The sequence below is a fragment of the Rattus norvegicus genome, chromosome 20, assembly GCF_021556685.1.
Source record: "Rattus norvegicus strain SHRSP/BbbUtx chromosome 20, alternate assembly SHRSP_T2T, whole genome shotgun sequence".
In the NCBI taxonomy this organism is placed as follows: domain Eukaryota; kingdom Metazoa; phylum Chordata; class Mammalia; order Rodentia; family Muridae; genus Rattus; species Rattus norvegicus.
Window position 1 is genome coordinate 4,575,942 of NC_141553.1, and position 27,112 is coordinate 4,603,053.

At 53.3% G+C, this 27,112-nt stretch overlaps 1 protein-coding gene and 2 long non-coding RNA genes across 5 annotated transcripts; 2 read left to right on the forward strand and 1 right to left on the reverse strand.

The window, feature by feature from the left end:
• Nucleotides 1-61: 61 nt before the first annotated feature.
• Nucleotides 62-14,483, reverse strand: Vars1 (valyl-tRNA synthetase 1). Of its 2 annotated transcripts, none has more exons than XM_087596862.1 (30): nt 14,325-14,483; nt 13,724-14,142; nt 11,655-11,789; nt 11,422-11,560; nt 11,098-11,222; nt 10,926-11,010; nt 10,655-10,755; nt 10,392-10,519; nt 6,044-6,208; nt 5,864-5,945; nt 5,416-5,535; nt 5,197-5,305; nt 5,021-5,115; nt 4,839-4,929; nt 4,507-4,631; nt 4,321-4,424; nt 4,068-4,226; nt 3,898-3,988; nt 3,684-3,789; nt 3,528-3,598; nt 3,322-3,447; nt 2,973-3,077; nt 2,824-2,892; nt 2,537-2,615; nt 2,282-2,409; nt 1,952-2,107; nt 1,600-1,806; nt 1,169-1,280; nt 725-1,050; nt 62-197 (listed from the first exon to the last, which is right to left on the reverse strand). In XM_087596862.1, exons 2-30 carry the CDS (start codon nt 14,108-14,110, stop codon nt 129-131), a joined length of 3,795 nt encoding a protein of 1,264 aa, XP_087452988.1. In that variant the 5' UTR covers nt 14,111-14,142; nt 14,325-14,483; the 3' UTR covers nt 62-128.
• A 240-nt stretch (nt 14,484-14,723) lies between these two features.
• On the forward strand, nt 14,724-18,303 carry LOC108349032 (uncharacterized). Of its 2 annotated transcripts, XR_015645559.1 has the most exons (4): nt 14,724-14,824; nt 14,993-15,123; nt 15,352-16,957; nt 17,082-18,303. It is a non-coding gene; the product is annotated as an uncharacterized LOC108349032 (long non-coding RNA). The 2 variants fall into 2 exon arrangements; XR_015645560.1 differs by lacking the exon at nt 14,993-15,123.
• Nucleotides 18,304-19,840: 1,537 nt separating this feature from the next.
• On the forward strand, nt 19,841-24,996 carry LOC147998530 (uncharacterized). Its single transcript, XR_015645558.1, has 2 exons — nt 19,841-23,390; nt 24,730-24,996. It is a non-coding gene; the product is annotated as an uncharacterized LOC147998530 (long non-coding RNA).
• The last annotated feature ends 2,116 nt before the right edge of the window (nt 24,997-27,112 follow it).

Consider the following 27,112-nt stretch of genomic DNA (forward strand, 5'->3'; position numbering starts at 1 on the left):
GAACTCCCAGGCCAGGCTCTGCATGCCCCTGCCCTGCCCACACCACACAGACAAGAGAAAATGTTGGCAAAATATTTTATTGCTGCCATCCCTGTTTGGTGGAACACTGGGGGTTGGAACTGGGGGTGTCACAGCATCTTCTGAAACAGGGCGATGGCCTCATCCACCTTCCTGAGCTCCGCCTCTGTCTGTTGTAACTGGGGGTGCAAAAGGGGTTATGGTGATGACCCATGCCCAAGGAGACCAAACACCCAGAGAGTAGAGGAGCCCAGGTTGGTGAGATGGGTGAGGACCGGGAAGTCAGGGTAGTGAGGCAGCACACCCCACGCCTCCGTCAAGACCCTCCTCTGAAGTGCTCCTTTTCCTGAGTGCCCAGTGACAAAGGCCTTGGAGCGCACACACAATCCTGAGGGACCCCACCTATGAGGAGCCCAAGGCTGCCTGGCCACACGCTACCCTCACTCAGAGGGCCTGGGAATGAACACTCAGTGTCGCCAGTGCTTCCAAGCACTGGGCCTCCTTGGAAGACCCTAGGGGCAAGGGCCTTCGGGAATCCCACGCCAGGAGACAAACTGACTTTCTGGGTGAGCCTAGGCAGTTAAGCAGGAGCAGGCACTATACTTAGGGTTCCACTGCCACAGGGGTTCCAGGGTCCTAGCAGCTGGGCTTGCTGAGACCAGGGCACGACAGAAGCAGCTGATGCTGGGACAACCCCACCACACACCTTCACTTCGTCGGCCTCCTGGACCTCAAGGGGCACCTTTGCTGAGTAGCCAGAGGCAGCACGGCGCTCCTGCAGCCGCTGAGCCTGTCGCTGTGCCTCACTCCGCTTGGCCTGCAGCTTGCCCAGCTCCCGGGCTGGGTCCACGAGCCCCTGCAGCTGCAGGTGGATGGAGCAGCGGTCTGAGGCCACAGCCACAGCGCAGCCCTGTGGTGCAGGAGCACCCAGGGCCAAGACGGCCACCACACCCGCACTGGCCAGAGTCTGCACGTAGGCCGACACTGCCGAGGCCAAGGCACCCGTAGCCTCATCAGCTACTTCCAAGAAACCTGCAGAGTGAGGAGGGAGAAAAGTGAAGCCTGGATACAGCCAGACCCTGGGTTCCCTAAGGGGCCTTGGAGGACAGGGGGACAAGATAGGTGGACGGACACGGGGCCTGAGGCTTACAGTCGGGCCTGGTCCGGGTCAGGTTGTAGTCTGCACGCAGGGAGCGCACAGCTCTAGTGATGCTCAGCGCTAGCTCAAGAGCAGCTTCAGCTTCAGGGTCCTTCCAGGAGCACTGTGAGGCAGAGTGGGGAGCACTGTGAGGTAGAATGGGGAGCACTGTGGGGCAGAGTGGGGAGCACTGTGGGGCAGAGTGGAGAGCACTGTGAGGCAGAGTGGGGAGTACTGTGAGGCAGAGTGGGGAGCACTGTGAGGCAGAGTGGGGAGCACTGTGAGGCAGAGTGGGGAAAGGAGGAGCACTGCGAGGCAGAGTGGGGAGGGGGAGCACTTGAGGCAGAGTGGGGAGTACTGAGGCAGAGTGGGGGAGGGGGAGCACTGTGAGGCAGAGTGGGGGAAAGGGAGGGCAGCAGTGCCCTCTAGGCCACACCTCATACCTCTGAGGGCTCTGGGTAGGGGGTGACACAGAGGCTAGCAGGAGCGTTTGGTGTCCGCCGGGGCAGCCTCTGGAATAGCTCCTCTGTGACAAAGGGCATGAAGGGTGAGAGCAGCCGCAGGCCGACATCCAGGCAGGTGTAGAGGGTTTGCCGAGCACAGTCTGCTGCTACCTGGTCCACTCCATTCAGAACGGGTTTTAGGCACTCCTAGAGACGGGGAGGCAGAAGGCTCAGGGCCAGGTTCCACCTGGATCCCCCTCCCCATGAGAACTGAAAACAAAAGGTGAACTCAAGTCTCAGGGCGAGCCTGAGGTCAGAGCTGCACAGGCCTAGGCCCCGTCCCAGTGCTCACCAAGTAGACATCACAGAGCTCATAGAGCCAAAAGCTGTACTGGGCAGTGGTGACGGCTGGGAAATCATAAGCCTGGAAGCCTTCATTGCTGAGCCTCACGGCCTCTGCCAACCGGCTGCGGATCCAGCGGTCCACCAGGCTCTCGTGCCCTTCCGGCTGCAGGGAAGAGCAATGTCAGCCAGCACACTACCAGGGCAGGGAGCCACCCAGCTATCCCCAGACTGCAAGGGGGGCGGGGCTGCAGCGGCTTCAGTCTTGGCGCACTAGGACCACGCCTGACGCTGTGTGGACATGCATGCTGTCATAGATGGCCGTCAACCAGAACTTCACCTTGGAGGTTGGTGAGGGTACAAAGCCCTTCCCAAGGCCGCGCAAAGCAAACTTGGTGGCATTCCAGAGTTTGTTGCAGAAGTGACGGTACCCCAGGATCCTGTTCACATCCAGGTTAATGTCTCGACCTAGGGGAGGGATGAATCTGACTCCACCCCATTCTCCCTCTCAGAGAGGTCCTCTGCAGGCCCAAGGTGGAGGAGCAGAGGTTTCAAGGAAGAAAACAGGCAACTGGGGGAGGATGGGAGACCATACCTTGGGATGTGTAGGCACAGAGTCCAAAGCGTAGGGCATCAGTGCCACACTCGGGAATCCCTGCTGGAAAGTCGGCCCTCTACAGAGGACACAGAGGGAATAGGGTGGTCAGGTTGCCCACCCGCTGCAGCCCACCCCACACCTGCCCACCCGCTGCAGCCCACCCCACACCTGCCCACCCGCTGCAGCCCACCCCACACCTGCCCACCCGCTGCAGCCCACCTCACACCTGCCCACCCGCTGCTGCCCACCCCACACCTGTCCACCCGCTGCTGCCCACCCCACACCTGTCCTTCTTTGGCTTTCTCCACCTCACTGGGATCCAGGTTGCTGTTCAGTAGTTGGTCATGGAGGCCCTAAGGAGGAGATGGGAGGCATCAGGTTGTTTCAGCCATAGCTGCAAAGTTGTTCCTAACTGACCCACTGAGTGCCCTACCTGCAAGGAAACTCCATGGATGACATCCAGGGGGTCGATGACATTGCCGAGAGACTTGCTCATCTTCCGGCCATGAGCGTCCCGCACGATTGCATGGAGGTAGACCTGGGGGCACACAGTGTGACATTGAGGCCACGATCCTCCCAGTCTTGATGGCTTCCCCAGCCCCCCTACTGGGGATCATGGGTCCCTAGTGGCCCTACTAGCTCCAAGTCTCAGTGTGGCTGACAAGTGCCTGTCCACTGGGAAGAGGAAGCCCTGGGCCAGACCCACCAAAGCTAATCTTAACCAACAGCTACCCGAGAAGGCAGGGGAGGAGATACGGGGGCGGGGCTTAGCATCTTCACACCTCTCTGAAGGGCAGCTTCCCAGTGAGCTTCAGGCCAAGCATGACCATTCGGGCCACCCAGAAGAAGAGGATATCATGGCCCGTCTCCAGCAGGGTCCCAGGGTAGAACACACTGAGATCTTCTGACTGGGGGAAGCCGAGAGTATGCAATGCAGGTAAGCCCAGCATTCCCTTCAAGGCCCCTCCCTCTTCACGTTAGAACATACCTGATTGGGCCAGCCAAAGATGGAGAAGGGAAAGAGACCAGACGAGAACCAGGTGTCTAACACATCCTCATCTGGAAGGAACAAAGGTCAGAGATTAGCAGGATGGTAATAAAAGGACAGAATCCCAACTGTCCCCCCATCCATGCCCATCCCTGCCTTGCTGAAGGCTGATCTTGTCAGGGGACACTCCAAATTCCCGTGCTGCCTTCTCCCGGGCCTCTGCTTCAGTGCGTCCGCTTACCCAGTACCGCCCATCAGGGTCCTAACAGAGAGGGTTATCAAAAAGGCTTCCTTTACTTCGCCCAGACCCCTCTGCCAACCAAGGGCCCAACAAACCCCAGCAGGCAACATCTAGCTAGAGCCTCCTCACCTCCCCAGGGGGTACCGCTGGGTCATGGACAGTGATGAAGTAGGCAGGGATTCGGTGGCCCCACCACAGCTGCCGAGAGATGCACCAGTCTCTGCGAACAGCAAGGGGTCAGTCAGGGTACTCAGCCTGTGTCTCTCAGCTGCCGTGCTGCCCACCCAGGCCATACACACCGGATGTTGTCCATCCAAGAATGCCACGTCCGCTGATGGGCCTCAGGCAGTATACGGAGGTCTCCCCGGGTCACGGCAGCACTGGCGGCCTGAGCCATCTCCCCACAGCGCACGTACCACTGTGGCCTTAGCAGAGGCTCCACCACATCCTTGGAGCGGCTGCAGCAGGAAGGTCATAGAGAGTAGGCCATGTGCCAAGCTCCCAGAGGAACCCCACCCTTCCCTTCCCCATGTGCACCGTCCCTGGTCTCACTTGCATAGTGGCACTACCATGGGGTTGTCCTTGACGCCGCGGAACAGGCCCTGCTCCTTCAGGGCCGCCAGCACAGCCTTCCTGGCCTCAAACCTGGGCAGGCCCTGGATGGAAAAGGCCTCATTATGGCAATGCCCAAGACTCTCCACCTTCCACACAGGCCCCTCACTGTGCAGACATCCTCACCAGGAAAGGTGGAGGCACATTGACAAGGGCCCCCTTCGAGTCCATGATGCTAATGGCCTCCAGCCTATGTCGCTGCCCAACCTCATAGTCATTCTGGTCATGGGCCGGGGTGATCTTCACAGCACCTGGAGGACACAGGGTGTGCCAGGGTTCCACTGCATGCTGGGGGTTCCCTCCCACACCCCTCACGCTGAAGGGCGTGGCTCCCAGACCCCTCTGCTGTCTGCTCCCTAACACGGTGTCTTGTATCTTGTATCCAGCTTCAGTTCTGCCTACTGCACCGAAGGTAATTTTTCAGTCTTTTCTCCCAACAGGCGACAGCCACGGCTCACCTGTGCCAAACTCCATGTCCACAAAGTCATCAAAGACAATGGGAAGGCTCCGGGACAAGAACGGGTGGACGACACTCTTTCCCTTTAAATGCTTAACACAAACAGGGAAAGGTCAGGACTGGCAGGGCTGGGCACCAGGCCCTCACCCACCCCAGAACACAGCATGAGTGTCCACGCCCCACCTGGTATCTGGGATCTTTGGGGTGCACAGCCACAGCCACGTCCCCCAGCATTGTCTCGATCCGGGTTGTTGCCACCACCACCTCCTCGTCGCTGTCTGGAGTGACAGAAGGCTCTGTGTCTGAGCTCCCTCCACCCGCCCCCTCCCAGCCCACATCCTGGTGTCCTTAGCTCCCACCTGAGCCTTGGACCTTGTAGGCAAAGGACACGAGGACCCCAAACTCCACCTTCTCCTTGTAGCCAGGCACAGAGAGCAGGGTGCGGCCCGTCAGCTCTTTCTTATCCACCTGTGAGATGGGTGTTTAGAGAAGTGGGCCAGGCCCAGGCTAGGGAAGACCAGAGGGAGACAGGTGGTGGGCAGAGGGAGACGGGCCACTGTGGGAAGAGGCTTACATACCTCGATGTCAGAAATGGCAGAGTTGAGGGTGCAGGACCAGTTGACCAGGCGGGTACTGCGGTAAATGACCCCTTCTTCATGGAGCCTAACAAAAGCTTCTGTCACAGTTGCTGACAATTTCTAGGGTGAAGAAAGTGGAAGTCAGAGAAATCTTGGTGCCTGGAGGCCAAGGACAATGCCCAGGGTGGGGGTGTGAGGTGAGGACTGAGGGGGGACGGGGAGTTCACCAGGCCTATCCTAGAGTCCCACACAGAACCTCCAGGACAGTTTGTTTTTTATGGGAGTGCAGGGCAGGTCAGGGTCTGGTGATGCAGGGGCAGCTGGGGGCTTGCAGCTTAGGTCTGGGCTAGGCACTGATGGCTGAGCCCTTGGCTATGCTCTGACTTCCTGGCAGAGGGACCCCACCCTGGGAGCACCCCCGCCCCGCCCCAGGGTTCTGCCTGCATACTGGATCCATGGTGAAGCAGGCTCGATCCCAGTCCAAGGAGCTGCCAAGTTTCTTTAATTGGTGGTAAATCCTGTCACCCTTCCTGGAAGTGGACAGAGTCCAGGATAAGCCTTCGGCCACCCCTGTGGGAGCCCAAGCCCGCAACCAGGGCTGCAGCACCCGTGGGCTTGCTGGACTTACTCCGCTTTCCACTTCCAGACCTCCTGAAGAAAGGCCTCGCGGCCCAGCTGGTGCCGGTTCAGACCCCGCTCTTTCCAGAGTTTCTTTTCCACCACCACCTGGGTGGCGATGCCGGCATGGTCACAGCCTGGGTTCCATAGGGTAGTCTCCCCCCGCATGCGGTGCCTGTGGGACACAGCAGGGCCAGAGGGTGAGCCAGGCAGGTAAACCCAACACCAACGGTCTCACAGTTCTGCCAGAGGGGGTCATGGATGCTTAAGAAAGGGATGGATTGAAACCCTCTCATTCTGAAGTCAGGCAGAGAAAGAACTTGGAAGACCAGCAGGACAATCTCTAAAAAGAACAGAGGAGGTCTCACCCAGCCAGAGAGCTATGGGCAAGATGGTCCTAGGAACAAAGTCACAGACAGAAGCCAATTTCATTCACAGACCCAAGCAGATTACCCAAGAGGTCTTGCTCCTAACTCGCCATGTCTTATTAAAGTGCCCGACAGAGAAGACGAACAGGGTGGGCACAGGCCTCTCCAGATCCTAGTGACTGCAGAGGGACGAAAGGCATGTTCTTCAGTGGAATGATTGATACGATGCCCGCGCCCTGTGAACAGGGGAACCTTCACTCCGTTCACAACAAAAGGGGAGGCCAGCAGGAGGAAGAGGCTCACAGATGTAAGGGAGGACACAGGCGATAGGAAATGCCAGCCGATAAGGTAAGAAGGTGTTATGTGCCAGGGTGGTGGCCTCATCTAATCCCAGCACCCGAGGCAGAGGCGTGGATTTCTATGAGTTCCAGGCCACCAGGACTACATACACAGGAATACCCATCTCAATGTTCCCATTTGCCAAAAAGGGCGGAGACACAATCAGTACTTCTTTTTTTTTTTCTTTTTTTCGGAGCTGGGGACCGGACCCAGGGCCTTGTGCTTGCTAGGCAAGCGCTCTACCACTGAGCTAAATCCCCAACCCCAGGGTTTTAGTTTTTATGTGTGCACCTGCGAGGGCGTGTGTGCATGTGGAAGGCAGAAGGTAAACTGAAGCCTCAGTCCCTGTCTTCCACCTTGGGCTGTGTTCTCCTGTTCTCCACTGTAAGAGGCTTACAGCACAAGCGTCCATTGCCCTCAGTGCTTCTGAGATTACAGATGTGCAATCCACGGGTCCCGTGGATCCAAACTTGGGTTCCCGTATGTTTGCAGCGTGCTTTATCCACTGAGCCATCTCCACCGTTCCCTCCCAACCCCTTGCATGTTAGAGGACCATCATCAGTGTACAATGAGGGGTTGGGGATCTAGCTCAGTGGTAGAGCGCTTGCCTAGCAAGCACAAGGCCCTGGGTTCAGTCCTCGGCTCCGGGGGGGGGGGGGGGGGGGAGACAAAATAACAGTGTACAATGAAGTAAGGATTACAGTTCCGCTTGCTTATCACACTGTACTAAGATCTTTTGTGGAAAGGGATTGTAGCAAGTCTCTTAGAGATAGCAAGAAGTCGCCCTTACAGACACCCCAGAAAACATTAACATACTTTATAAACTTTAATGTGCTTTGAGGAACCGGGCGGCAGTGGTGCACATCTTTAATCTCATTGCCCAGAAGGCAGAGGCAAACTGGGTTTGAGGCCAACCTGGTCTACATAGCAAGTTCTAAGACAGACCCCAACTGAAAAAGAAGAAAAGCGCCCTTTGGTATCATTACTGTTAAAAACAAATCTGGGTAGAGCAGCTCACCCATGCAATCCTCATGCTGGTTGGGGAAGGCAGGAGTGTCAGGAGTTCAAGGCCAGCCTTGGCCACCTAACTCATTGCCATTGGTCACCCATCTCAATGCCATTCTGGGCTACTAAAACCCGAGAACAGGAAATCAAAAGACCAAAAGCCAAACCAAACCAAAGCTCCCTTAGGGGAGCTCAGAGAGATGGGTCAGCTGTGAGGAGCACTGGGCCAGCTGTGAGGAGCACTGGGCCAGCTGTGAGGAGCACTGGGTCAGCTGTGAGGAGCACTGGGTCAGCTGTGAGGAGCACTGGGCCAGCTGTGAGGAGCACTGGGTCAGCTGTGAGGAGCACTGGGCCAGCTGTGAGGAGCACTGGGTCAGCTGTGAGGAGCACTGGGTCAGCTGTGAGGAGCACTGGGTCAGCTGTGAGGAGCACTGGGTCAGCTGTGAGGAGCACTGGGCCAGCTGTGAGGAGCACTGGGCCAGCTGTGAGGAGCACTGGGTCAGCTGTGAGGAGCACTGGGTCAGCTGTGAGGAGCACTGGCTGAGGATCTCAAGGATCTGGGATCTCTTCCCAGCTCCACATGGCTGCCCACAACTGTGTAACTCCAGTCCCAAGGCATTGCTGGGCACATGGTACCCAGACAGAAATGCAGGCAAAACACTAGTGCATGTAAGCTAGTACAAAATGAGTAGATAAGTAAATCTACTAAAACTGCAGGGTGTGCACCCGCAGTTCCAGCTCCTGAGAACAACAGGAAGCGTCGTTGCTAAGCCAAGAGCGGCAGGCTAGCCTAGCCCACACACAGGTCCTCAACTTAAGAAACAGTTAAGAGAGCACTGGCTGCTTGTCCACAGGACCCAGGTTCAAAGCCCAGCACCCACATGGTGGCTCACACATCTGTAATTGTAGTTCCAAGGTCTCCACCTCCCTCCTCTGGCCTCTGCAAGCACAAAGCACACGTGTGGTACCGACATGTATGTAAAGAAAATACTGTTCTCATGTTTAATAAAAATTTAAATTAGTTGCTGGAGAGATGGCTCAGCAGTTAAGAGCACTGACTGCTCTTTCAGAGGTCCTGAGCTCAATTCCCAGCAACCACATGGTGGCTCACAACTACCTATAGGGGAATCGGACCTATGGGGGATCGGACACTGTTTTCTGGTGTGTCTGAAGACAGTGTACTCATATACGTAAAATAAATAATCTTTTAAAAAGACATTTAAATTTAAAAAAAGAAAAAAAACATGAAGTCAGTCTGCATTTAAGAACAAGTATACATGTCCAAGAGAAACTTGAATATTAGAAAAAAGTCAAGGAACAACTTTTTTTTTTTTTTTTTTTTTTGGTTCTTTTTTTCGGAGCTGGGGATCGAACCCAGGGCCTTGCGCTTCCTAGGTAAGCGCTCTACCACTGAGCTAAATCCCCAGCCCCGAGGAACAACTTTTTGTGTTTGCCTTTGAGGCACGGTCTCACTACGTAGCCCAGGCTAGCCTTGTCATCACACCTGGCTGTGTGGCTTTGTTTACTTTATGAATGAGTATTCTCCTGCCTGAATGAATGAATGCCACGTATGTCCCCGCAGAGGTGTAAACCTGGAAATGGGGTTAAGGGTGACCGAGTCACCAGACAGGTGCTCTAGGAACCAAACCCAGGAACTCTAACTACAGAGCAGCCAGTGCTCTTAACTGTGAGCCACTTCTCCAACCGAGTTACAATCTGTTGTAAACTAAAACGAGGGAGGAGGAGAGGGGTTGGGGAGATGGCTCAGTGATTATTAAGAACGTGCCGCTCTTCCAAAGGACCAGAGTTCAGTTTGCAGCTCCACATCAGGTGGCTGACAAACCCCAGCTCCAGGGACGCCCAACCTCCCTGGCTCCTGCCAGCATCTGCACTCACGTGCCCAGACCCACATAAACGCACACATAGAACTTAAGAAGGATTTTAAAAAATAAAATAAATAGAAAGAAAGGAAGGCTGATCTAGAGTAACAACTACCTTCCCTCCAATACTTGGGAAGCTGAGGAAGATGGGTCTGTGAGTTAGAGGCGAGCCTGGTCTATAGAGTCCAGGACAGCAGAGATAAAACTACACGGTAAGACCATGCCTTAAACACAACAAAAACTACTACTCCCCTTCAGCATCCAAGGACCTGTGTAGCCTGGAAAGAACGCAGGATCCCCATAAACTATGGGGATTCCCAGGCGGACAGACCTAGAAAGATGTAGTAGTAATAAGCAGGGACTGCACTCAGGAAGGGAGGAGGTCTGGGAGGGAAGATCGAGGAGATGTGTTTCAACACGAGTCTGCCCATGCACCGTTAAAATCCCAAGGAATGTGGCTACAGACCAACGGTGAGGTTCTATGGCAGACCACGCTCAGTGTATACAGGCCTCAGCCCAAGCCCCAGCACTGCAACAGTGGGGTACCAATGTTCTCAGGTGACAGAGAAAGAAGAGAGAGGAGCCTTTGGAAGTCAGCTGCACTGACAGTTACCTGAATGGGACAGACTGCTGAGAGCTCAGGGGAGCAGGCAGGAAAGCCACACCTGAGGGGCCAGGCAAGGCCAGCATGGCAGAGAGAGCCCAGGGAGAGAACGGAGCCAAGCAGGGCGGAGGGCGCCAGCTGGAGGTGCAAACAGGAGCTCACCATCGAGTCAGGGAGTCCTGGATGGCGTTGGTGAGCGCGTGGCCCAGGTGCAGGGAACCTGTCACGTTGGGGGGTGGGATGCACATCATGAAGACACCTCGGGGATTTGGTGCTGACACGCTAGGACGCTGGTGGTGGAGAAGGAGGGGGCAAATGCTAAAGCCTAGGCATCATCGAGGAGCCCCTTCCCAGGCAGTGGCTCCTAAGTCCTGCCCTTGTCCACCTCTGTCTCCCTCTAGACCTAGGCAGAAGCGACCACTCACCCCGTACTCTGGCTTGAAGAAGCCCTGCCGCTCCCACCAAGGGTACCAGGCAGCCTCCACATACTGAGGGCTGTAGGAGTCGGGCATGGTGCCACTTACGTCTGGGAGGAAGAAGAGGGCTCAGTGAAGCCAGAGAGCCTCAAGTGAGGAAGGAAGGAACAGGCCAGGACTGAGGCTGTTCTGCTAACCCTCCCTCACCAAGCAGGACATACATGGCAGAGAGGAGCGGGGAAAGCAGTGGCCAGAGTTGGGTCCCTTCCCCAGCCAGTACCTTTCTTCTCCCCAGGTGGGGTAGGGAGGTCATAGGTAATGACCCCGGGGTCTCGCTTCTCCTTCTTCTCTGGTTTTGGTTTCTTCTGTTCAGAAGGAAGAAGACGCAGACCCAACCATGAGCCACCTCAACAAGGCTCCACCCACTCCTGCCCAGCCCTGGGCCCTCCTACCTCCCCATGTGCCGGCTGCTGCTGCTGCGTCTTCTGCTTCTGTTGGAATTTCTCTAGTTTCTCCCGTTTCTTTGCTTCTTTCTTGAGCTGAGCAGCTGTCTTTTGGGGTGCAGTGATCTCGGAACCTGGAGGGAGGCACAGAAATTCAGACTCAAGGCTGCTGGGGACCCCTCTGAACAGTGCAGAGTCTAAATCCATTGCCCCAAGCCTGATGGTCATCTTCAACCTTTACCTCCCACAGCTTCCGCACCCAATGACCCAGGGACTTCTTAGATAAAAGGGGGGGCCCCCATCCCTCCCCCTGCTGTCTCCCATCCTCCTCACCTGGCTGCTGAGTGACAGACCTGGCCCCTGAGTACAGGACCACTTCTCCCAGCACAGCCCGGAATTCTGGTTGCCGGACACAGGTGTTAAACCAGCGAGTCACATTACCCCAGATCCGGCGGGCAGAAGGGTCCAGAACCTGAGAAAAACCAAACCAAACCAATTATCTCAGTCACTGTAATACGAAGTCTAACGGGCATGCACTTGTCCCTCCCCAGGCTCCTGGGACTCACGTATCGGAAGGGCAGCAGTAAGGCTGTCACAGCAGCTAAGTCAGCCAGAGTGGGAGCGTCCCCAGCCAGGTAGGTGTGCAGACGAAGCCATTCCTCCAAGGGGTTCAAGGCCTTGCCCAGGGCCCCAAGGGCAGCCTAACAGGAAAAGAAAGGGACTCACGTGACACTGCTTCCATGCTTCTATCTCAGTGGTCCTCAACCTTCCTAATGCTGAGACCCTTTAAAATGCTTCCTCATGTTGTGCTGACCCCTAAACCATAAACATTATTTTTGTTGCTACTTCCCAAGCATATATAACCTTGCTACGGTAATGGATCGTAACATAAATGACCTCTAACGCTTTTCTCAGGCAACCCTGTGAAAGGGTCACCCTTTCCACCCTCAGAAGGGTCCTGACCTTTCTGCAAGGTTAAGAGCCACCGCTCCACCCTGTCCACGAAGTTCCCAGACTCAAGCCACTGACCAGCTCAGACTGCTTCCTTCCTCACTCACACGGTCATTATGAATAGTTCTCCTGGGTGTGGTACTGCCTTTAATCCTAGTTCTCAGCAGGCAAAAGGGTGGGATGGGGGGGCTGCCTTTGAAGCTAGCCTAGTCTTCACAACTAGTCCCATTTCAATTAAGGCTACATAGTTAAGACCCTGTCTCAAAGCAGTAACAAAACTATGTCTGGTTGAAAGTTCAGTGGAAGAGTATTTAGCATGCAGGAGGCCTCCGAAATATATTTTATAGGGCTGGAGAGACAGAGGACATAAACAACACTGGCTGCTCTTACAGAGGCCTCAAGTTTGGTTCTTGGATCCACGTGGTGGTGGCACAACAGATCGTGAGCCCAGTTATAGAGGTTACACGGACCCAGACTCCTTCAGCACTAGACACACTTGTGTGTGTACGTACATGTACACACACACATACACGCACGTGTGCACTGGCAAAACACAAAATAAAAGTCAAATACATACAGGCATTTTGTGTGTGTAATTTAGTCAACAAGTCACCCCTAAACACTTAAGTCTATGCGCCAAGGAATCACACCAGGCTCTAAAAGGAGCAAACATGAAGCAGAAATGAGGCTTTGCTAGCCCATCAGGACATGAAGAAACCAGTCAGGGTCTGTGTGGTTCATTCATTCCCCCCACCCCTCCAAGAGACACCAAGTATCCACCGTGCACTCCCTCTCCTGAAGGGGTGGAGCTTCCAGTTAAGTATGGTACAGGTCTACCCCGGAAGGGCTCACAGGAACAATCCGGCTGGTTATCTGTCCTCTCCCTTCCCCCTCCTTCAATTCATATCTCCCCTAACTCCTCCCAGCAACTATCGGTCTCTCCCCAGCCTTTTCTACAGCTCACACCTGGTGTCCCTGTCACATTTGCCAACCAGGGCCTTGTCAACCTCACACAAGCCAGGGGCCTGTAGGGAGAGGGAAACTCAATTGGGAAAATGTCCCCAACCAGATCGGCCTGTAAGGTGAATCTGTGGGGACATTTTCCTAACTAACGACTACGTGGAGGGCCAGTTCGTGGTAGGCAATACCTCCCCTGGTGACAAGCTGTGGTGAGCAGGCAAGTAAGTAGCCATCCTGCAGTGCCTCAGCTTCAGTTCCTTCCTCCAGTCACTGGCCTGACGTCCTTCAGGGATGTATAACCTTATACCTTGGAATAAATCCTTTCTTTCCCAAGCTGCTTTTGGTCATGTTGTTTTTATCATGGCAACAAAAACCCAAAGACCATTAGAGACTTAGTAATGCCTGGCACACCCGTGCGGTTCCAAGCCATTCAGATAGAGTGAGACCCTGTTTAAAGATGCACACACACTCCAAAACCAAAAGTGAAAACACCAAAAGCACGCTCCCAGGCGCTCATCTACCACACCCCCTGAGGAAGGGATTACATCAGCTTGGGTTCTCAGACACAGAAGACCAAGGCTGAAGAACTTAAAGTGTTCCCAAAGTTACTACACCAGGCCGCAAACAGGGATTTGACCGCCTGACAACCTACTTCCTTCCTTGGGATTGTTTCCAATCCTGCTTGTTTACTCAGAAGTTCTCCCTCCTTCTTCTTCCCTCTCACCTGGGGATCCTGACCAGGACCTCGAAGTCCTAGAGCAGGCAGCGTCGCCCCGCAGGCAGCTGGTGTGAGCTCCGTGTCGGCATAACTGACCCACTGCTGGACCAGGACAGCTGCCCGGCTGCCCCCGGGTCCTCCCAGGCCTGCTGGCCACAGCAGCTGAGCTACAGCCGGGGCCCCCCACACCCACAGGCCGCCAGGCCCCTGCTCCAGGGCGGGCAGGCGAGGCGGGGGGAATGGAGTCCGGCTGCTCGGGGGAGGCTGCAGGCAGATGCGAGGGTGAGGGCCTCCCCACCCGGGACCGTCCCCAGCTTCCCCGTAGCGGGCAGCGATGAGGGCTCGCAGGCTGGGGAAGGCGTCGGGGTGGGGAGAGACGTAGAGGATGGACATGGCTGTGCAGGGTCGGAGCGCGGTGGAGTGACCTGAGGAGAAACCGGGCAGATAGAGGAGGGGACGTGAGCACGTGCTGCAAGGCACGCAGGCGCCGGGCCGGGATCTAGGCCTGGCGGAGCAGCCGCGAGCAGCGCCTGGAGGAGGAGGCGGGACCCCAATCGCCCGCCCTCCCCGGGGTTGTGAAAGGGGAGTTCGCGCCGCGTGTACGTACTGAAGGCGGCGATCCCACTTGGCCGGGAGATCTCCTCAGCCGGCCACGGCCGCGGCCCCACAGGGCGGCCGGGGAGGAGGTGGCGGGCGGCGGAGGCAGCTCTCCCGCAGCGGGAGAGCGCGGCCGGGCCAGCGGCACCCACGTGTCCCCCTTTGTGACAGCGCGGGTTTCCCGGCCCGGGTCCTTGAGGGGCGGTCCGACCCCGCCTGTGCGTGCGCGATCCCGAGGGTCCGCGCACGGCTCACCGCAGCCAGACGGGTCAAGGAGGGGCTAGGGTGGCTCTCGCTGCAGGAGGACCGGAACGCGCGCGCGGAGACGAGCCTGTGCCTGGATCAGGCGCCGCCGCGGGCAGCCCGGGGTCCTCGGGTCAGGCGCCGCCGCGGGCAGCCTGGGGTCCTCGGGTCTGGTGCGCGCCAGAGTATGAGCTGGACGAGTTGTGGGATCTGGGGACGCTGCAAGCAGTCCCTGTCTGCCGGGAGTTGCTGCTGTAGGGAATAAAGGTTAGTAATTCCCCGGCGTTACTGTGCGGTGCGCACCACACCTGTTTGTGTTTATTTTCTGCCCTTAAAAAGCGTACTGATTGGGTGAGCTGCAGGAATCCGGCCGTGGCAGATTTTAGTGGCAAGGTGCAACCGCCAACTCACGGGAGATCCTCGGATCTTTCCTAGGTAAAACACCGGAAAAGAGCTCGAGGTGCTGAGAGCTCACGGCTTGGGATGGAGCTGAAAGAATAAAGATTTTTAAACTATCCCCCACTGACCCTGCTGTGAGGCCCAGTGCACCTCAAAGTTCAGGACAGGTAGAGAAAATAAATACAACTCTAAAGGAGACCCTGACCAAATTGACCATGGAGACTGGCACAGACTGGGTGGCACTCCTTCCCTCTTGCTCTCTTCAAAACAAGAAATACCCCTTCCAGATTCAGCCTTACCCACTTTGAGATCTTATATGAGGTCTCAGCTCCTCTGACTGTATTAGATGATGTTATTAAACCAACATATCATAGTAATAATAATTTGTATGCCAGGCTAAAAGACCTACAGGTGATACAGAAAGAAGTCTGGTCACAGCTGACAGCAGCCTATGCCACGGGGACCCCTGAGACAACTCATCAGTTCCAGGTTGGAGACGCGGTCCTGATACAGAGACATCGTGCGGGAAACCTTGAACCATGTGGTACTGTTGACTACCCCCCACCTCGGTGAAGGTAGATGGGATCCCTACCTGGGTACACGCCTCACACGTGAAGGCTCCCGAGTCTAGTCAAGATGAATGGTACTGTGGTACGGACTGATAACCCTCTTAAGCTGTGCCTTCAGAGGGGGGACCCGGAGTCGCACCAACCCCCATCAGCCTAGAACCTATACCTGGGAAATAGTCAACCAGGCAGGAGACCTCGCAAATTCCTCCTCCGTGGTCACCACCACCACACCATGGTATGATTTAGAGGTAGATCTCTGTCGGCTGGCCCTGGGGGCTGACGCAGCCTGGGGCACCTCAGATCACTACTTGCCCCAACAAAAACCTGTTAATACCCAACAAAGGCATAGCACTGTCCCAGGATGCTATAGTGCTGCAGCCAGGACATACTTGACTATGGCACCCATATATGTCTGCCGGGGGTCGCGCAGAGATCACTCTCTGACCACAAGGTGTGCTATGCCCCGGACTACTATTGTGCCTCTTGGGGATGTGAGACAACTGGGGATACTTACTGGAACCCATCCGCCAGTTGGGACTATATTACAGTCAAGAGAAGAACCCCCCGACCCAACAACTTAATTCAGGACCTACACCCTTAACTCGAACTGTGTTAATAATTGGTGTAATCCCTTAGTCATCTCTTTCACAGGAAAAGGCAAACAACAACAGTGGGAAGGCCGGGGGTATGAATGGGTCTTCGTCTATACATATCAGGGAAGGACCCCGGACTTACTTTCAAGCTTAGACTGAAAGTACAGAACACCCCAAGTGGACCAGTGGGCCCCAACAAGGTCCTGCCCAATCAAAGGTCCCCAAAGGCCTCAGTGCCACCACTAGCCGCTCCAGCAGCTCTACCCTCGAAGGCGCCCACGTCTCCTCCTAGGGGACATAACAGTACTAGCTTGCCAGTCACTAGTGTACCTTCAACCCTGTCCTAACTAGGCACCCTTCCACTGGGGATAGACTGTTTAACCTTATCCTTGGGGCCTACCAAGCTCTCAACCAATCCAATCCTAACGACACAGAGTCCTGTTGGCTGTGTCTAATGGACAGTCCACCCTACAATGAGGGGATAGTGCTGGTAGGGAGCTACAGTAACTCCAGCTCACATGGTGAATGTGCTTGGCAGGATCAGGGCAAGCTAACCATACTGAAGTCTCTGGCTTGGGGCTATGCTTGGGTAAGGTCCCCCCGAGCTAGCAATATCTCTGTAATCAGACCTTTCTGAGCCCAACCACTACCCAAGATTACTATCTGGTACCTCCTAATGGAACCTGGTGGGCCTGCAATATGGGTCTCACCCCGTGTTGCTACCAAGGTTTTCAATAGAAAACTTATAGAGACTATTGTATCCTTATCCAGCTCTTGCCTAAGATTATATACCATGATGCCCCAGGGTTCGAGGACCTGCTTGACAGGAGAGTAACCAGGTACAGGAGGGAACCCATCTCCCTCACTCTAGCTGTGCTATTGGGATTAGGAGTGGTGGCCGGAGTAGGAACAGGGGCTGCTGCCCTGGTGACTCAGCATCAGGGTTCTTATCCTTACAGACAGCTATTAATGAAGATCTTAGAGACCTACAAAGCTCCATTGAGGCTCTAGAGAAGTCTCTGACCTCCCTCTTAGAAGTAGTTTTACAAAACAGAAGAGGACTTGACCTCCTATTAAAGAAGGAGGACTGTGTGCCGCCTTGAAGGAAGAGCCTTGCTTTTATGCTGATCATACTGGAGAGGTTAGAGACTCCATGCAAAGACTCAAAGAGAGACGAGATAAACGACAGAGGGACCTTGAGGCACAACAAGGATGGTTTGAGTCTTGGTTCTCCCATTCTCTGTGGCTGACCACTCTGTTGTCTGCTTTGGCCGGGCCCCTGGTGCTATTGCTTCTGCTACTTACTTTTGGGCCTTGCGTGATTAATAGGCTTATAGCTTTTGTTAGAGAAGGAGTTGGTGCTGTGCAATTACTAATCCTTAGACAACAATATATGGCCTTACAAGATCCTGAAGATGAGCTGTAATTCTAAGATTAAAATTATTTACTAGACACTCCCCCCCCACACACACACACACAAAATTATTTACTAGAAGAAGTGGGGAATGAAATATTGTTCAAAAATTCGTCTCGTCCCTGCGGGTCTGGAGAGATGGCTCAGCGGTTAAGAGCACCGACTGCTCTTCCAGAGGTCCTGAGTTCAATTTCCAGCAACCACGTGGAGGCTCACAACCATCTGTCATAGGATCTGATGCCCTCTTCTGGTGTGTCTGAAGACGGCTACAGTGTATTCATATAAATAAAATAAATCTTAAAAAAAAAAAAAAAAAAAAAAAAACTCATCCCACTCAAGGCCTAAACCTGGCTTTCAGCCTGTACAAATTAATTCTGTCAGCCTGTACAACTTAATTCTGACATGACTCAAGTACTGGGAAGTTTGTGTTCCAGGAACTCAGAGGCCGAGACCGTGAGATTAGATAGCTGTCCTCCATGGGTGAGTTCGGAGAAAATGAGCTCCTCTGCCCTGCATCCAGAGCTCCGAGAAAAGCCACAAAGAACATCTGTGGGACCCCAGATATCTCTTCTGCCAGCTCAAGACCTGCTTGAGTTTGAATAAGCACGGGGACCAATCATGTATCACCCTGCCATTCTTTACCCGCTCCTTCTCAAAAACCCTATATATACTCTTGTGGTTTGGGGCCAATCCCTCTGCCTCCTGCGTGAGGGTGAGGTACATATTGGTCCAGAGCTCTGCCCCAATACAGCTTGTTGCCTTTGCATCGGACCCAGTCTCTTGTTCTTGGGCGCCACTCCCTCCTGCTGTGCCTTCCAGCTCTGGGCAGCCTCGCTCTCCCAAACTGGGCATGCCAGGGCTCCAATAGCACAAGCCACCGCACTCTCCCGAACTGAGCGGGGTGGAGGAATTCAGACTTAACAACCCCCTTAAGACTGACGCTAGAGGGGTTGAGGATTTAGCTCAGCGGTAGAGCACTTGCCTAGAAAGCGCAAGGCCCTAGGTTCGGTCCTCAGCTCCAAGAGGGGAAAAAAAAAAAAAGGAAGACTGACACTAGATCATTGGACTAAAGTTAGGGACAGAGCACACAATATGTCAGTTGAAGGAAAGTGGCAGACTTTCGGTGTTGGCTGGCCCCCTGAGGGCTCTTTTGACCTGACTATGATTCTTGATGTTAAAGTTGTTGTTTTTCAGGAAAAAATTGGGAGCACATCCTGACCAGCAACCTTACATCTCGTTCTGGCAAGACCTGGTTCAAAATCCTCCATCCTGGATTAAGCCTTGGGTTAAACCTGGCTCCCAGGCCCTGGTCCTTCGTGGCACATCAGCCTCGCAAAAGAAACCAAAGGCTCCTCCCAAACCGAAGCCCTCAGTACCCTCTGCTCCTCCTAAGCTCTATCCTGAGATTGAGGAGCCTCTTGAGTGGCCAGCCCCTCCTTTGCTTCCCCCATTTCCTCCCCAGCAGCCTCTAGTCTCTGCTCTGCAGGAGGGAGAAGTAGGAAGTGGGGGTCCAGTGACAGGAACCCAAAGCCGCAGAGTTCGGAGTCCTATGGAACCTGACTCCACTGTAGTCATGCCTTTGCGTACTTATGGTATCCCAGTGGACCCCCCTAACCTTCAACCCCTCCAGTACTGGCCCTTCTCTTCTGCGACCTTTATAACTGGAAGGCTAATCACCCCTCTTTCTCTGAGAATCCCTCTGGCCTTCCTGGGCTGATGGAGTCTTTGATGCACTCACATCAACCCATGTGGGATGACTGTCAGCAGCTCTTACAGATCTTACTTACGACAGAAGAGAGGGAACGGATCCTCCTGGAGGCACGCAAGAACGTGCCCAGAGCAGATGGCCTGCCTACCCAGCTCCCTAATGAGACAGAAGCAGGTTTTCCTCTGGACCGGCCCAACTGGGATTTCAATACTGCAGCAGGTAGGGAGCGACTGACAGTCTTCCGCTGGGCTCTGGTGGCAGGTCTCAAGGGGGCTGTGAGACGCCCTACCAATCTGGCTAAGGTAAGAGAAATATTGCAAGGGCCTGTGGAGCCGCCATCTGTTTTTCTAGAATGCCTCATGGAGGCTTACAGGAGATATACTCCTTTTGACCCTGCCTCTCCAGGACACCAGGCAGCAATAGCTATGGCTTTTATAGGACAGTCAGCCCCTGATATTAAAACAAAATTGCAGCTCATGGAAGGATTGCAGGACTATACTTTGCAGGATTTAGTTAAGGAGGCTGAGAAAGTGTATCACAAAAGAGAGACACAGGAAGAGAGACAGGAAAGGGGAAAGAGAGAGACAGAAGAATGAAGAGATCGTAGACAAACAAGGAATTTGACAAGGATTTTGGCCATGGTGGTAAGAGAAGGAGATAGGGCAGGATGCAGATAGACAGGGAACCTGGGTGACAGAAGACCCAGAGCAGGAGATGGGAGGAGGAAACCTCCCCTGGAAAAAGACCAGTGTGCTTGCTGCAAAGAGAGAGGCCACTGGGCAGGAGAGTGCCCTAAGAGGAAAGAAAAGACCCACAAAGTACTGAACATACAAGAAGATGATTAGAGGGTACAGGGATCAGTTCCCCTCCCCGAGCCTAGGGTAACCCTAACTGTGGAGGGGACCCCCTTAAACTTTCTGGTGGACACAGGTGCTGAATATTCTGTGTTGCAGCGACCTTTAGGGAAATTAAGCACCAGAAAAACCACAGTGCTTGGGGCTACCGGACAAAAGCAGTGTTCTTGGACCACCTCCCGCACTGTGGACTTAGGGAAAGGCCAGGTTACCCATGGCTTCCTGGTAACTCCAGAGTGCCCGACTCATTTATTAGGCAGAGACTTATTGACTTTAAGTTAAAAGCCCAAATTCAGTTTACCCCATCCGGACCTGAAGTGAAATGGGAAGAACCCGCAACCATGATACTGGCCTTAAAACTGGAAGAAGAATATAGGTTACATGAACAACCAAGGAAGGAGGTGACTCCAGACCTAGATTGGTGGCTATCTAATATTCCTCAAGCCTGGGCAGAGACGGGGGGCATGGGCATGGCAGTTAGAGTTCCTCCGATGGTGGTGGAGCCCAAGTCAGATAGCACTCCCATTGGAGTTGGACAGTACCCGACGAGCCGAGAAGCTAGGGATGGAATGTGAGCACACATACAGCGACTCCTTTCCTTGGGCATTCTGGTGCCATGCCAATCACCCCGGAGCACCCCTCTGTTGCCTGTAAGAAAGCCTGGCACCAATGATTACAGACCAGTACAAGACTTGACAGCGGTAAACAAGAGAATGCAGGATACACACCCAACTGTTCCGAATCCATATAACCTCCTTAGTTCACTCCCACCTGAACGGCAATGGTATGCTGTTCTTGATCTGAAAGGATGCCTTTTTCTGTCTAAAGCTTCATTCCAGCAGTCAGCCAATCTTTGCTTTTGAATGGAAGGACACCCAGACACTGGACAAACTGGCCGACTCACCTGGACTAGACTGCCCCAAGGATTTAAAAATTCACCCACACTTTTTGATGTGGCGTTGCATCGAGATTTGGCCACCTTCGGGACTGCACACCCCCAGGGAACCCTCCTGCAGTACGTAGATGACCTGTTGGTGGCGGCCTCCACCAAAGAAGAACGCCTCCATGGGCCTAAGGACTTGCTTACAGAACTGGGTGAGTTGGGATATCGAGCCACCGCCAAGAAGGCTCAGCTATGTCAGACTGAAGTAACCTACTTAGGTTACTCTTTAAGAGAAGGGAAACGGTAGCTGACAGAGGCCAGAAAGAAAACAGTTACACAGATCCCTGTACCTACCACCCCCTCGAGAAGTAAGGGAGTTCTTGGGTACAGCTGGGTTTTGTAGACTGTGGATTCCTGGGTTTGCCACAATGGCAGCCCCATTGTACCCTCTGACTAAAGAAGGGAAAACATTTTCTTGGACCCCCGACCATCAGAAGGCTTTCGATGAGATCAAGAAAGCCTTATTATCAGCCCCTGCCCTGGCATTGCCAGATTCGACTAAGTCATTCGCCTTATACTTGGATGAGAGAGCTGGAGTGGCTAGAGGGGTTGTTACTCAGACTTTGGGACCCTGGAGAAGACCAGTGGCCTACTTATCTAAAAAACTAGACCCAGTTGCGCGTGGGTGGCCCTCTTGCCTGAGAGCCACTGCGGCCGTAGCCCTGCTTATCAAAGATGCTGATAAATTGACCTTGGGGCAGCAAATGACTTTAATAGCCCCACACTCTCTTGAGAGTATTGTGCAACAGCCCCCGGATCGATGGATGACGAATGCTAGAATGACACACTACCAGAGCCTGTTGTTGACCGATAGGATAACCTTTGCCCCTCCTGTCATCCTAAACCCTGCCACCCTGTTACCGGAGACTGAAGACTCAACCCCAGCACATCAATGTGAAGAAATCCTGGCAGAAGAGACCAACCATGGCCAGGAGGTTCCACCTGGTACACGGATGGCAGCAGCTTCATGGTTGAAGGTAAACGGGTGGCAGGGGTAGCAGTAGTGAACGTGACTGATGTCATCTGGGCTAACCATCTGCCAGAAGGAACCTCAGCATAGAAAGCGAATTGATAGCCCCCAACTGAGCCCTACAGATGGCAGAGGGCAAGACTAAGCATCTATACAGACAGCAGGTACGCGTTTGGTACTGCACATATACATGGGGCCATATACAGACAGAGGGGACTGCTGACCTCAGCAGGAAGAGATATTAAAAATAAAGAAGAGGGGTTGGGGATTTAGCTCAGTGGTAGAGCGCTTGCCTAGGAAGCGCAAGGCCCTGGGTTCGGTCCCCAGCTCCGAAGGGGGAAAAAAAAATAAAATAAAGAAGAAATACTTAGCCTATTGGAAGCTATCCACCTGCCTAAGAAAGTGGCCATTATCCACTGCCCAGGCCACCAAAAGGGACAAAGCAGAATTGCAAAAGGGAACAGAATGGCTGACTCAGTAGCCAGAGAAGCGGTGTAGGGGGTGATGATGATGACGGGGAGTTCCCTGCACCACCAAATAGTCCCAAAACCAGACATCGAATACATCACAGAAGATCACCAGCATATGGACGAGCTAGGGTTCTCACCTCCAGCGAAAGACAAGAGGAGGTATGCCCCGGATGGTAAACTGGCCCTACCCCAGACAGAAGGACATGCCTATGTGGACCACTTACACCGCCTGACTCATTTGGGAACAAAAAATCTTAAGACTCTGATCAAAGCCTCAAATTATTATATCCCTAAACTTTCAGAGACTATTGACAGAGTGATAAAAGACTGTGCCCTGTGCCATGATTAATGCAGGACATTCGAGACTCCCTCTAGGAAAGAGACTCAGAGGGAGTCGGCCGGGCGTCTATTGAGAAGTGGACTTCGCTGAGGTCAAACCTGCCAAGTATAGTGATAAGTATCTCTTAGTTTTTATAGATACCTTTTCAGGATGGGTGGAGGCTTACCCCACTAAGTTGGAGACTGCCACCGTAGTGGCTAAAAAGATCCTTGAAGAAATCTTTCCCAGGTTTGGAATACCCAAGGTAATTGGGTCTGAACATTCCTGGCCCCTTTGGCCTAACACCTTATGAGATTATGTATGGGAGTCCCCCGCCCCTCCTTGAATCGGGCAGAGCCCCCTGCCCTGAGGCTCTTCCTAAAACCCTGTTTGCTCATTTGAAGGCTTTAAGAGACAGTCCAGAGTGAAATCTGGAGCCGAGTGAAAGAAGCCTACAAGACCGGAAGTCCAGAAATGCCTCACCGGTTCCAAGTGGGAGACACAGTCCTGGTCTGGCGACACTGAGCTGGGAATTTAGAACCTCACTGGAAAGGACCCTACCTAATACTGTTAACCTCTCCCACTACTGTTAAGGTAGATGGAATTGCTGCATGGGTCCACGCTTCCCGTATGAAGAGAGCACCAGATGTTCTCAAAAATGAATGGAGGGGGGTTGGGGATTTGGCTCAGTGGTAGAGCGCTTACCTAGGAAGCGCAAGGTCCTGGGTTCGGTCCCCAGCCCCAAAAAAAGAAAAAAAAATGAATGGAGGCTGGAAAAGACTGCTAACCCTCTTAGACTTCGTCTCAGTCGTGAGCGCCTATAATCCCCATACTCCCCAGAAACTAACTTGGCAAGGGGATACAGTATAGGAGCAAAGTAAAATGGCCCCTCTATGGACATGGTGGCCACCCCTCAGCCCTGACACTTGCTCCTTAATGGCTGGACTAGATACATGGGACATCCCTGGGCATACATATGAAGAAACACCTATAGATTCACATCCTATTTTAAAAAGGTCTCTCTCAACCGGAGTAGGGTCCAAAGGGCAGCATGTGGCAGATAATCCTGGCTGCAAAGACTCTCCTCCTGCCCAGAGGCGGTTGAGACAAACCCCTTTTTTTTTTTTTTTTTTTTTTTTTTTGGTTCTTTTTTTCGGAGCTGGGGACCAAACCCAGGGCCTTGCGCTTCCTAGGTAAGCGCTCTACCACTGAGCTAAATCCCCAGCCCCAGACAAACCCCTTTTTATCTCTGTCCCAGAGATGGCAGGACTAGGTTGGAGGCCCATAGATGTGGAGGGCTGGATCATTACTTTTGTAAACAATGGACGTGTGAAACCACCGGAGATGCTTATTGGAAACCGACTTCTTCCTGGGATCTAATCTCAGTTAATGGAAACTCTGCAGCATCGGGGACCGACCCCCTGAATATTGTCTTTACCAAGAAAGGGCATGAATCCCGAGATTGGATGAGAGGATGTGGGGATTGCGCTTCTATATGACTGGTTATGATAAGGGATTCACATTTTCCATTTGGCTTAGGTAGAGGCTCCCATTTCTGTCCCCATCGGGCCCAGTCTCGTTCTGCAGCCTCTCAAGCCGCAGTCCAAACCTACAGCACCCCCAGACCCTGTGACAGGGACCCTGCAGGGACTCAGACACCTATAATACCTCTATCTGCCTCTCCTCCACATACTGTAGACCAGCTAATGAACATAGTTGATTGACAACCTCCTCAGTATCAGGGAAAGGAACCTGCATGGGCGTGGTCCCGGCTTCCCACCAAAACCTGTGTAACACCACCCAGATGTTCAGCTCTAACTACAGATATCTGCTAGCCCCATCGGAAGGGTGGTGGGCCTGTAATTCCGGTTTGACCCCTTGTGTTTCTCTGGCCGTGTTAAATCAAAATGCCTCCTTTTGTGTCCTTGTACAGTTAGTGCCTGTAGAGAGCGGCTAAAGATGGCTCCGACATCCGGTGGTCGTTGGTGATAAACACCTGCAATGCGCATGTGTTGGCATTTCTCCGGCAGTTATCAGACTGGAGTGATATTCATGCTAATAAGGTATTTCATACTCCACCAATCCCCAGAGGACAAGTTTACTGTCACAGCCTGTCTTGTATTTAAGGTGAGTGCCTTTGTTCCTCGGGGTCCCCGAATCAAGAATGAGGTGTTCCTGCAATAAAAGCTGTTGAGAAGAATCCGACGGTGTTGCGTCTTCCTTGCTGGTCAGGGTGGGCACATCAAGTGCCCCAGTTAATTTACCATCCTCAAGAGTCATTCCCGGAAGAATATCTTACAGGCTACTGGAGGTTTAAATGAGAGCATGTTAGTGTGACCCTAGCTGTACTTTTGGGGCTGGGAGTCGCCACAGGCATTGGCACTGGGACTGCTGCGCTGGCCACCCAAGCTTCCCATTACAGTCAGCTCAGGATAGCCGTAGATGAAGATATCCAGGCCCTAGAGAACTCCGTGTCTAAGTTACAAGAATCCTTGACCAGCCTGTCCAAGGTGGTCCTGCAAAACAGGCATGGCCAAGATCTATTGTTCTTACAGCAAAGAGGCTTGTATGTAGCTCTAAAAGAAGAATGCTGTTTCTATATAGATCACTCAGGAGTAATTAAAGATTCAATGGCCAAGCTGAGGGAGAGACTAGCCACTAGGCAGAAAGAGAAACAAATCGGATATGGTTTGAAGGCTGGTTCACCCAGTCTTCTTGGTTGACTACTCTAGTCTTACCCTAATGGGACCCCTGATAATTCTTTTGTTGCTTCTAACCTTCGGGCCCTGTATATTAAATAGGCTGGTGAGCTTTATTAGAGAGAATTAGCACTGTACAATTATTAGTGTTAAGACAACATTACTAAACCCTAGCCCTAGAGGACCTAGATTCAGAAGTTCCATGATTGGAACTTGACACAAAAGAAAATGGGGGAAATGAAATCCCCACTTGACATCAGTGCAGCCACCTCTTAAGAACCATCTCGGGGTTGGGGATTTAGCTCAGTGGTAGAGCGCTTGCCTAGGAAGTGCAAGGCCCTGGGTTCGATCCCCAGCTCTGAAAAAAAAGAACCAAAAAAAAAAAAAGAACCATCTCTCTCTTTTTTTTTTTTTTTTTGGTTCTTTTTTTCGGAGCTGGGGACCGAACCCAGGGCCTTGTGCTTCCTAGGTAAGCACTCTACCACTGAGCTAAATCCCCAGCCCCAAGAACCATCTCTTAAGAATAAAAAAAAATTTTTTTAAGTTGTCCTCTGCTTAGCCCCTAGACGTTAGACCAGAAAGTACAGTACATTCCCACCCACTTTCCAGGAAGTCGGCCGACCATAAGAACAGATGGTATAGATTGTGTCGTTCTGGGAACTACAGGGTGGGAAACATCTGCCAAGTCAGAGATCCTTGGTACTGAAATAGCTGTGACCTTATATTGTCTATATAAACTGTATATTTCCTCCTGCGTGAGGACCGTGTCGAGCCCCAGTGCACTGTATCCTGAATAAACCTCTTGCTTTTGCATCGAGACATGAGTCCAAGCTCTATGCAGACGGCCCTGGTGGCCCGTGTTCCTCCAACTGTAACCCCTTCATAGTCTAGTTCACCCCCAAGGGGAAAGAAAGCGTGGGGTAGGAAAGACATGGGGACTGAGACTGTATGTGTCTGGGTATGACTATGGAGTGATGTTTATGATTGACTCTCTGCCCAACAGATCGGGTTGGAACAGGGGATGCCTTTAGGCCCTAATCCAGCCCTGCCCCCTGTTGACCTCATGGTGACTCAATCTCAGCTCACAGTCCCCATTTCTTAGGAACCTGGACCCTGGACTGGGCCATGGGACTTGCTTTGGGCCACTTACCAGGTGCTGAATAATTCTAGGCCAGAGCTCACAGGTAAATGCTGGCTCTGCTTGAATGCCCAGCCACCCTATTATGAAGGAATAGTCATTCTTAGAAACTATACCACCTCTACGGACAACAAGGACTGTCGTTAGCAACATCTGGGTAAGGGGGAACTGACCTTAGAGCTAACTAAAGGAGAAGGGCTCTGCATTGGGACGATACCCATACCCATAGACATCTATGTAACAGCACTCAGGAAGCCCCAGGCGGGGATGCTTACATTATACCCCCCCCCATCAATACATGGCTTCTAGGCTGACCCCCTGCATCCACACCCAGGCCCTTCATCTCACAAATGGATTCTGTGTCTTGGTCCAGCTTACCCCTAGAATCCTTCATTACTCTGATGAGACGGGACCAGAGTATCCCCTTGCCCAGCCGCTGGAGCAAAGCGGGCTACTGTTGCCAAGATCCTGGGCACGTC